The sequence below is a fragment of the Mus pahari genome, chromosome 7 (genome assembly GCF_900095145.1).
Source record: "Mus pahari chromosome 7, PAHARI_EIJ_v1.1, whole genome shotgun sequence".
NCBI lineage: Eukaryota > Metazoa > Chordata > Mammalia > Rodentia > Muridae > Mus > Mus pahari.
In genome coordinates, this window is record NC_034596.1 from 9,963,452 (window position 1) to 9,975,094 (window position 11,643).

Here is an 11,643-nt window from a genome sequence, read left to right on the forward strand (position 1 = left end):
CTCTGTTCCCCTACCCACCCACTCCCACTACTTGGCCCAGGCCTTGCCTTGTGCTAGGTCATATGGAGTTTGGGAGACCAAGGAGCCTCTATTCCCACGCAACACCCCTCTTAAGACCCAGCTCTCTCATTTTGTCACCTGAAACCATTACTGTGTTTCTGAGCCCAAAGCTGTCCCTCCAGTGAGAGATTCTGCCTGACTCACTCTCAGAGAGACACTCTTCAGTTACAGAAGAGAATTCCTTGACACTAGGGCATCACTGCCCTGAGTCTGGGGACTCTATCTCTCCTGAGGATTTCGGGGTATCAGCTTAAGAATTTGTGTTCAGTTAGTAAATGTGTTATCTTCATTAAGTCTCAAAAATGAGTGTGACTCCCTGAGCTTGTATCACAGCCCTGACTTCTGCCCCAGTTCTTACCTGCCACAACAGGCCTCCTGCTGGCTCCGGAAGCTGCTCCTTTGTCCTTAGTGTCCCCAACCCCCCTAACCTCCCACCCCTTACCCCTGCAGGGTGGCACCTACAACTCTAGATTCAAGGACTGTTCATTCAGGAAGAAGGTGACCCATGAAACAAAACTGTCTCCTTCTGTCTTAGTCTGTTCCGGCTACTGTAAAAATACCAGACTGAACAATTTGTAAACGGCATAGATTGCTGCTCATAATTGCAGAGGCCCGCCATTCAAGATTCCATCACAGCAGGGCAAGTTGTTGGAGAAGGACCATCTCTGCCTCCAAGATGGCACTTTGAAACCTCCCTCTTCAGGCTGAGTGTGGTGATGTCCACTGTTTCGTTCAGGACTTGGGAGGCAGAGGCAGAAGGGTCCCCTGTGAGTTTGAAAACAAACTGGTCTTCAAATGGAATTCCAGGACAGCCTAGAGAAGACTTCTTCAAAGAAAAAGAAAATAACACAGCCCGCTCCCCAGGAAAAAAAAAAGTAAAGAAATGAGAAAAAGAGATTACCGCATCCTTCAGCGTGAGCAGTGTCTTCCTATGGTGGAAGGGACAGGAGAGGAGAAATGGCTGTTGTGTCCCATCTGTGTGGTCCTTAACATACCCATGAGAGTTGTACCTTCATAACTTAATGACCTCTCACAAGCCCCGGCCTTAACTTATTACAGATGCATTTGGGAGGCACATACATGGTAGCCAGAGCCCAGCCTTACGCCCATTTGGTTTTAGATGCTTTGTAAATTTTTTTACAGCTCTGTTTTATACCTGTATTATTACTTAGATGTCTCTAACTCCATACCCCATAACTGGACTTAAACATTCTATTATTGTTTTGTTTTCGAGACAGGGTTTCTCTATGTAGCCCTGGCTGTCCTGGAACCCACTTGGATCTAGACTTCTTGAGAAGAGAGCTGCACTTGGCCTCACAGTAACCCTCTGGGTTTATAAGGACTGAATGAGATCACGTAGGTTAAAAAGCAACACATGACAGGACTTGCAGTTTAAATTTGCAACATCTTGGTCATTCTTGCCCTTTTGTTGCTCAATAACCTCATGCTGCGCTCACTGGACATGGACTGATAATCTGTGTTACATGAACGGTTTAAGGAAAGGAAGGAGACCTGACACCATGGTACTGCTGCTCATAGTAAACGATAGGATAAACCTTGCATGCATCGACCATGCCAACTGACGAAGACTCCAGCTTTGTGCTCAGTTCCTCTCTTGAAGACATTCAGTGCTGGGCAGATTATGAATGTATCCCAAAAAATGTATAGGTATAAACTTAGGCCAGGTATTATGGCACATGCCTTTGATGGAAAGAGACAAATAGGGCCTTCAGCAGCTTCTTGAATGCTGGTGCCTTGATCTTGGCTTTCTTAGCATCCAGAACCGGGAGAAGTAAACTATTATTTACACATTACCCAGTCTCCAGTGTTTTGTCATAGACACAGAAATAGCCCAAGCAAGCCCCGGGTGTGGCGCAGAAGAGGAAGGACAAGTGTAAAGACTGCAAGAAGGGAGACTACAAAAACAGTTCCTCGTGATTGCGCCACGTGGACCACAATGTCAATGTTCACGACGCATGTGTTGCTGTGCCCTATGCCAAGCGCTTTGATAGAGCATCAGTCAATAACTACCTGAGTTTGCACAGGCCAAGGGTCAGCTGCCCTACAGCTCGACGTTGCTCAGGCCTCACCGGTCCACTCTTGCTTGCTCCTGTTTTTTCTGTTCTCTACCGCTCCAATCTCACTCAGGGCTTCAAACCAACCCAGGTGATTCCTCCCAAGTGAGTCCTCCCTTTAAGCATTGGAGAGACCCCCCTCCCCAGCTGAGGATGCCTGTGGTTCTATCCGACGCCCAGACGCAACCTCAAGAGCCTCTTGCTTTGCGAAGCCTTCCCTGTGTCCTGCAAAGAATACTGGTCTTGTCCCATCTCTCTCTGGCAGTTGTAAGCACCGCTCTCTGCATGCCCTTTATCAAGCACAATGCTGAGCCCGGTGGCAGGGCTGAGGCTGGCATCTGGTTCCCTCTCCCTTTTTCTCTTTCCTGGTCCCCCAGCTCATGCTTGACATCCAACAGTCCGCCACCCAGTGACTGGATTTTGAGCTCTCCCTCCAAACACAGGCCCTTGGTACCTTCTGGTATCCTTGGAACTTCATCTGCTCTCATGGTTGATCTTTCTGCTAGAAAGCGATCTGGCATATAACAAAGGTGGAATCTTTAGAGTATAAATTTTTGCATTATGAAAAAGAATAATTTCCATTCAAGAGTTTGAAATTTCCCCCGCAATTAAGTCCTTACAAATAGTAGCAATTGACTTATTTATGAGTGTCCATTGAATTAAAAATTCAGAGTCAGGCGGTGATGGAGCACGGCTTTAATTTCAGCAAGGAGGTAGAGGCAGTTGGATCTCTCAGTTTGAGGACAGCCTGTTCTACAGAGCAAGTTCCAGGACAGCCAAGGCTACACAGAGAAACTCTTGTCTCAAAAAAACCTAATCAATCAATCAATCAATCTAAAAATTCAGAAAGGATGCAAAATCCACTTTAAACTAGTATACCATGGAACACGTTCTGCGGGTGCTTTGGGGGTCAGTTTAGGCTACACTGAATGTCTCACTTAGGGCTTCTATTGCTGCAATGAAATACCCATAACCACAAAGCAAGTTGGGGAGGAAAAGATTTATTTAGTTTACACTTCTATATTGCTGTTCATTATCAGAGGAACTCAGGACAGGAACTCAAAACAGGGCAGAAACCCGAAGACGGGAGCTGTTGGACAGGATGAGGTGGATGCATGCTCCCTGTGGCTTGTGCAGAATCACCAGCCCAGGGATGGCACCACCCACAATGGGTTGGGCCACCCTCCGTCAATCACTAGTTAAGAAATTGCCCTACAGCCAGATCTTTTTCTTTTTTTTTTAAGATTTATTTATTTATTATATGTAAGTACACTGTAGCTGTCTTCAGACACTCCAGAAGAGGGCGTCAGATCTTGTTACGGATGGTTGTGAGCCACCATGTGGTTGCTGGGATTTGAACTCTGGACCTTCCGGACCTTCGGAAGAGCAGTCGGGTGCTCTTATCTACTGAGCCATCTCACCGGCCCCCTACAGCCAGATCTTATGGAGACATTTTCTCAATTGTTATTCCTTCATTTCACTTAACTCTAGCTTAAATAGACATAAAATTAGCCAGGACACATGCCTATAACCCCAGTACTGAGGGATGAGAAAACAGGGCATGCAACTGACTACCAGCCTAGCTCCAAATTCAGTGAGAAGGCCTGTCTCAAAGGAATAAGGTGGAGAATGACCTCACAGAGACACAAATGTGTGTATCCATGTACACACACAAAAAAATAACAAAATAAAATATGCATGTACACGTACACGAATAATAACAAAATAAAATATGCTGTAATAAGTTTGGGCACCAACACCAAAGTTTCACCAAGTGACGGCATCACTTGGGAAGGGTGGATGTCACAATCTTTCTATGCTGGGTTTGTTCACTGCTACATAGTTTGCCAGCATACACTTAGGGTAAATGGGTCACGCAGACCTGGGTGGAACTTGATCCGCACCGGCTATGTGACTCTTGGCAAGGTTGCTTGTGTTGTGGGTAACTGCTTCCTAATGCTAGCCACAGAAATGAAAAGAAAGATCCAATAAAGGATCTTGTGGTCAGTGAACCTGACGCTTCAGATAGTGGATCTACGCTGCTCTCTTGGGCTGGAAAAAAAAATAACCCATTCAGTACTTTCAAAACACTCCTCTTGTGCAAAGTTCCCAATCCCTCCCCTTGTCAGACCTGTCCATTCAGCTTGATGAAAAGAAACAGAAATCAGTAAAGTTACTATGATGACAGTAACTGACAGGAGGGACGGTCACCAGTCTCCACACCATAGTGTTAGAGGCACAGATCTGCATTATAGGACACCTAATGCAGTGCACAGGCTCTCCTGTTCCAAGGCAAAGAATTAGACCAGGGACATATGGTTACAAATAAGAATAGAGGCTGCTTATTAAGAATGGGAAAATACCTCTGAGAATGGGGATGGGCTTGTGAGGTGAGGATAAGCCCCCAAAGCCCGGGACCATAATGTCTTAGGAAGGTCATTTAAATAGCACAGCACCTTCCAAAATCTGGAGAGAGAAAGACTTCAAGCCTCGGTCTCCTGCCACACCAGGTGGCAAATAATTGTCCACAAGCATCTGTCCTAACCATCTCAGGAAATCTTTGTGCTTTCTTCTTCCTTGGAGTTCAAGGTCTTGTCTGGGACCAAACTATCAAGATCAAGTCCTTTCTGGTAGGGACACAGGTGCTGTTTAGTGTCCACATTTCATTGGCACGGACAGGCATCTTCTCAGGTTTCCAGCAGAGGAACTGGAGCAGGGAGGGGAAGAGAGGGCAGGCTAGCCAGACTCTGCTTGCTTGCTTTCAAGCGATCATGCGCAGAGCCCAAAGGGGTCAAGACCCAAGCCTAGCAGAGATCCACATTCCCACCTCCAGGAACTTAAGAGTTTGTATGCAAAAAGCCCTTGCAGTAGGATCGCAGGAGCACAAGCCACGTTTGCGCGTGTCTTCTTCTGCTATCTTGGTGGGCGGGGGTGTTTGTTGCAGTGCCCAGGATAGACTCCAGCAAACATTCTATCATTAAGTTACATCTTCAACCCTTATTTTTTTTTCTTTAAAATATTTCAATGTGTCAGATTGCAAGCTTCCTGCCCCCCCCCATCCCATTCCACCCACACACTCACACCCAGCTCTGGCTTCTCTGCTGTTCAGCTCCAGTGGCAGAAGTCCAAACAGAGCAGAAGACCTCAGGCTCTTGTGGAGTGTGGAACACTTAACTGAACACAAGTGAACAGCAGATCTCATTTTTCGACTAATACTCTTAAGCACCAGTGAAGGGGTGGGGAAACATTAAAAGAGAGGTGCTGAAGTTCAAAGAGAAATAATTCAGAGCAGGAGATGGCGAGAGCGATGAGGGCCCCAAAAGGAAGGAAAGCGAAAGGATGTAGGAGCCTTTGCGGGGGACCGCTCTCTGAGCCAAGCCGAGCTCACACAGCGTGAGCTCGGAAGCTGCAAGGCAACGGAGCTCTGAGAACTGGAGAGCAGAGTCGAGTCGGGAGCTAGGTGTGAAGTGTGCTGTTGCTAGCTAACCATGGGGCTCTGCATCACTGTGGCCATCCTAAACCTCAGATTCCATGCTATCAAAGTAGGAAACTCGATGTCTGCCTCCAGGCCTGTTATGGGACTCATATGAAGGAGTCAGCACGGAAATACGGCCCATAGCCAGACACGTGGATAGTGTTTCCACCGTCCTGCAGTCCTTTCTTTCTCCAAGCACCAAAAATAGCTCACTCCTGAAGCTTCGCCTTGAGCCAAGTGCTTTAAGCCACTCCCGGAGGGATCAGGGACCTGTTCCAGTTCTGCTCCCTACAAGGGATCCAGCTTCTCAGGGAAGGCCTGGAGCAGAGCTTTACCTCTCCAGAACAGCATTGTGCTGCAAGTAGGCAGTCTGAGGAGAGCGACTACGGAGCTCGGAGCTCGAGGCCACAGGTGACCCAACCTTTCCTGGCTTTTCAGAGGCCTCTTCTCTTACAAGTTCTTAAGCTCAAGTCCAACTAACAGGTGTCAGTGACGCCTTGCATGCCTCTCTCTCTCTCTCTCTCTCTCTCTCTCTCTCTCTCTCTCTCTCTCTCTCTCTCTCTCTCTCTCATTCTCTCCCTCGATGGGGGTAATTTTACATGTGTGTGACATTTACACATAGATGTGTGCTGGTATGCATATGTGTTTGTGCACGTGTGTATGGTGTCTTCCTCAACTGCTTCTATATCTCATTCTTTGTATTTGGTTTTTGTTTGTTGTTTTTATTTTATTTTTTCGAGACAGGGTTTCTCTTTAGCCCTGGCTGCCCTGGACCTCAATCTGTAGACCAGGCTGGCCTCGAACTCACCACCTACTTCTGCCTGCAAAGCGCAGGGATTAAAGACCTGTACAGTGCCCAGCTCTATGGCTTATTTTTAAGATAGTCTCTCACAAAACCTGAAACTTACCTATCCAGCCCGGCTGCCGAGCTGGTAAACTGCAGGATCTTTCTGTCTTCACCTCCCTGCACTGGAATTACAGACTTAAGGCACCACACTAGTTTTCCATTAGTTTGTTTTTACTGTTTTATGTGGATACTTGGGATCCAAACTTGGATCTTCCAGTTTTCATGGCAAACACTTCACCAACAAGGCCATCCTACCCCCAGGCCCTTGAGGGAACTTTTGAAAGTAAAAACAGGATCTTGTCATTCATTTGTATCACCTAGACCCTTGGACAACCAACATTTCCCAATTTATTGCGTTATTCTTAATACTGAACTTGCAAACTCAAAAGCAGGGGGCACTTGGTTCTCACTTGTTTAAGTCAGCAAGAAAAATAGTATTTGATCTCTCAGTTGTCCTGAGACCAGGTGGTTCTCTGCAAGCCCCTATTACCCACCTACCCCCCATTCTCTAACCTAAAGCACAGCATGCCTACAAGCCCACACACAAACACACGTGTGCACATACTACCTCACATGAACATGTGCAGAGGGCACCGTCCCTTAAGAAAAAAGGTTGATATAGACCAATCTTTTCTAGTTTCTTTGCCACAAACATAAAAATTAATATATAAGAAGCTGATGAAGGTTAATATAAATAGGGTGGCATTTTAATCACTGGGCCCCAGGCCCCCTACCAGCCCTTGAAAGCAAAGCAGAGAATTCTTCAGTTATAAAAATACTACTCCACAAGTGAAGTGAAGTTCTTCCTGGATTCAACGTGCAGAAAAATTAATTTCAGTTGTGTTACAGATCCAATACTTTAAAATGCAACAATAAAAAATATATTAAAAAGAAATTTGAACCTTTGCAACTAGGAAAAATTAAGCAAAGGGGGAAAAATCATATAAGCCACAAAACAAAAATAACAAAAAGATTTAATCATATAAAAATGAAAAACTTGAAAAAGCAAGATATGACATAATCAAAATTATAAATATAAGACAGCATAAAAACAAATGTTTAAAAAAACCAAATTATAAGGAAATATTTTCCCATGAACATACTTTCCCAGATTAACAAAAAGAAAATTCAACTGAAAAAGTGCAAAGAATATAAACTGACCTGTTACAGAAGAAGAACCAAAATGAGTAATCGTCTCATAAGATCAAATAAAGATATTCCATCTCAACTAATAAGTGGATAAATTAACCTTACCACAATGATGATGTCACTGGAGTTGCCCAGTACCGGTTTTTGAGGTGGTTTCTAGCCAAAGATTATGTAGGACCACTAGCTTCTCATATGATATTTGTGGAAACATAAATAAACCACAAACTTTTATGAAAGTGATGAAATAATATTTATTAAAATGTAAAATATGCTCACATTCTGACCTAGGAATGCTCTCCCTAAGGACTTCTAAAGCTAATTTAAAAATTACAAGTGGTCAAAGCTTTTGTCTCTGTTTTTCCAGGCATGGTTTGTGATAAAAATAACCCACAACAGCTTAAACACCATTGAGAAGGTGCTTCAGCTTAAGAAATTATGCAGAACCTGTACTGGGGAGTATTGTGGAGCTGGGGAAATCACACTTCAATTTTCTCATTTGTTAGATCAAAATAATAGTGGTACTTATATCACATACATATTTATGCAAATTTACATCTCTAGGTAAGAATCAGAGTGTATAGAATTAAAGACAATCCTCAAAGAATACATGTGCACGTATTTATTTGTGTATACTTCTGCCATCAAAGAAAGAAGTGGGAAGAAATTCAACATGAGATTGTGAACACAGTCACTGCTTTTATAATTTATGGAATTAAAAAGTTGGAAAAGACGAAAGGCAGGGGGAGGTGGGTAGGGGGTGGGCAGGAAACACCAACAAACTAATGAACCACTGGAGACAAAGTACAATGGTTAATAATCACAGAGGGAAAAGGAAGTCTCAGAAAGGAACCGACTTAAATTGAAGCCCCTTCAGTATGATGCCCTGTGTGTTCAGATTAACCACACTGTGGCTGCTGCAGGCACCCAGCAGGACAGACACCTGGAAGACAGTGTGTGACTACAAATAGAGACATGTGCGGCACTGACATGGGGCCATGGGTTAAAGGAGGATAACATAAATTCCTTTAGAGAGGTCAGTGCAAGCCTTGAGTTCTAATCCTGGCCTTTGCACTTATCTATGGAGTTCAAATTGACTTTGTTTTAAGCTAACCTCTTTTATTTAAGAAATGCGAAATAATAAGATCATTCACACCAGGCCTGGGACTAAGAGCTCCTGCTCTCTAAAATTGGCCTCTGGCCACCCTGTGGTGCTGGGATCCATTCTTCCCCCTTTCTTCCTTTCTCCTATTCCCCAGGACACAGGAGTCTATGCCCCCATTCTTCCTCACCAAGAAAACTCTGCTCATAAGATCTTCAGTGTCTTAACCCAGCACCGTCTGCCTGCTTGTTACCTCCTGTTCTTTGTGGCACAAGTTCCCTCTTCACTGAAATGATTTTACTCCTAGCAAAAGTAAAGGCTTTCAGGCATTCAAGTTCACACACACACACACACACACACACACACACACGCACGCACACACACACAGAGAGAGAGAGAGAGAGAGAGAGAGAGAGAGAGAGAACTGAGAAAGCATTAAATCTTTACTTGACACAATCTTTCCAAATAAGAATCCAAATGTCACATTGGATCCTGTACAAAATACAAGTTTTGACCCAATAGAAAGAAAACTCCCAACACCAAAATGGTAGGAGAACATAATTGGAGGTTTTTAACATTATCAAAAAGAGTGTATTTAAGTCATATTGACCCTTTTTAAAAATACCTTTAAAAGACACAGGGCAAAATAATCTGTCTCTTTGCAAAAGCAGAGTCACTGGAGACACGATGATGAAACTATCCGGAAGTGTCCTGGAAGTGTCCTGCCTGCCTGGCAGGTGAATGTCCTGGCAGCTCCAGAAGGTCAGATGGAACTCCCGCTAGGATCACGAGATGGCCACACTAAGTGTCCATAGATAACTCTGCGCAATTGTCCTGTAAGACAATAGGTTCAGGGTCTTCAGAACTCCTCCTTTGCCTATTCTCAGGTCTGGTACCGGTGGGATTCTCCAGAGGGCACGACTCACACGCTCTGTGGCCTGGGCTCTCGCCCGCCGTTGAGGAGGTCTGTGAGTTCCCCGATGTACTTGATGGTGTACTTGAGTGTCTGGATCTTGGTGAGCGGCTGGCCTCTCTGGCTGTAGACAGGGGGCAGGTAATTCCGGAGCGTGTGGAGGGCATCAGCTAAGGTCCGCATCCTGAGTTTCTCTCTCTCGCTGGCCTTCCGTCTCCGCTGGACAGACATCTTGACTTTGCTGCCTTTCTGGCCTTTGAGACCACCAGCAGTGTGTAGATAGGGGGGTTGCAAAGCCAACATGCTATAATCCAGCTCTACTAAGCCGGCAGCCTCATGACTGCTGTAGCCATCGCTGCCTCCTGTGCTGGCCCCACTGTGTCCGCAGGGCAGTGCGACCTCAGAGTAGGACTCCAGAGAAGGAACCGGGGAGAGGCTTTGAGTGGGGGACGCCTGGGCCAGCTCCAAGGGCCTGGCTCTGCTTTTCCAGTCCCAGGAGGCCAGCAGACCAGCGGTGTCAGAAGAGTCCAGGCCATCCTCCAGGCTGAGGAAGGTCTCACCCAGGTTGTCCATACCCCCGGAGGCAGCAGTACAAGGGCTCCTTGGCAAATGTGAAAGAAAGTTCTGCTGCCCTGACCAGAGACCAGCTTTCTTTTATGATGGTGGGGGATCTGGGACAAAGTGGGAAAAGGGGCCCCTGGTGGAGGGAGTTCAAAGGAAGAACCAAGGACCAAGATGGAAAATGAACTCCTCGGGTGTTACTTTCTCCTCGTTGAAAATTAGCATCTTCCAGCTAAAATGTCTTTAAACAGAACAGCCTCCAAGAGAAGAAAAAAGGAATTATCTTGTTGTAACTAAACCAATTAAGGCTGCATAACCAGGCTTAGCACTGTCCTGTGGAACTCATTAATGGGGGAGCCAAAGAAAACAAACCTGGGCATTTGCAGCAGGGACTCCTGGGGACCTTTGGGCCATGAGGACTCCCTCACCTATACCTCCTGGTATTTTAGAGTAGACAGAGTGATGTTGGAGAAGGAGCATAGGGTTGAAATGAAGGGAGTCTCCTGAGCTTTGATTCTCTCCTGTGTCAAATGCAGGCAACAATAGCTCCTATTTCCCGGGATGGGCACAGGCTAGCACACAGAAGACACTATATTATATGCCCCCTTCTTTCTAGCCCTCCACTGTGGTTAGCTGCCATAGGTTTTGAAGAATTTCTACCCGTTGAAGGACAACCCAGCAGACCCAGTAAGGTCAGAGCCCTAATGTGCAGAAATATCTCCTGCTTTAAATGACCAGAGCTGGAGCCCCTGTAGCAAACAGGCGCCAAAAGACAGGAGCTTGCAAGAGTACCTGGCTGGCATTTAGCCTGATGAACATCTTTTTTTTTAATCCAGTCACACCTCGGTTTTTTTTTTTTTTTTTTTGGAAATGTATAGAGGAAGTGTGAAATTAAGCAAGAGAGTGGTTTCCCCCCAGCACTGCTCCAAATGCCACCGAATGTGTTAAATTGGATGGCCTTGCTAGTTAGCTTCATTTCCTATATGCTCCCAGAGACCGTGCACTTTGGAAAAGGAATTCCAGATTCTCCCATTTGTCCCAGGAACAGAACTTATTCTGCATGCAACTCATTGTTCACAGGAATATCAGCATCAGAGTCACCTTTAGCTTCATTCATATGGGCTTGTCCTTTAGCGTGGTTATTTCAGCCCTTTTGCAATTGTTAGAAAGAAATGTCAAGGACCTAATTAGAGCAGTTGTGGTATTTTCTTAATTACCAAGGCTCAGGAAATAAACATTTGAAGTATGTAATCTGGAGGAAAATGCTCTTTGCTTTAATGTTTGCTGAAGGACCCTGAACCATGTCCTGTCCTGGGCAAGCAAGAGCTTAATGAAATATTAAATGATTTTTCTTCTTCTTTCTTTCTTTCTTTCTTTCTTTCTTTCTTCTTCTTCTTCTTCTTCTTCTTCTTCTTCTTCTTCTTCTTCTTCTTCTTCTTCTTCTTCTTCTTCTTCTTCTTCTTT

The 11,643-nt window shown here is 45.2% G+C and overlaps 1 protein-coding gene across 1 annotated transcript; it reads right to left on the reverse strand.

The window, feature by feature from the left end:
• Positions 1-9,611: 9,611 nt before the first annotated feature.
• On the reverse strand, positions 9,612-10,210 carry Msgn1 (mesogenin 1). Its single transcript, XM_021202771.1, has one exon. The coding sequence runs from the start codon at positions 10,189-10,191 to the stop codon at positions 9,628-9,630; it is 564 nt and encodes a 187-aa protein (XP_021058430.1). The 5' UTR covers positions 10,192-10,210; the 3' UTR covers positions 9,612-9,627.
• Between the last annotated feature and the right edge of the window lie 1,433 nt (positions 10,211-11,643).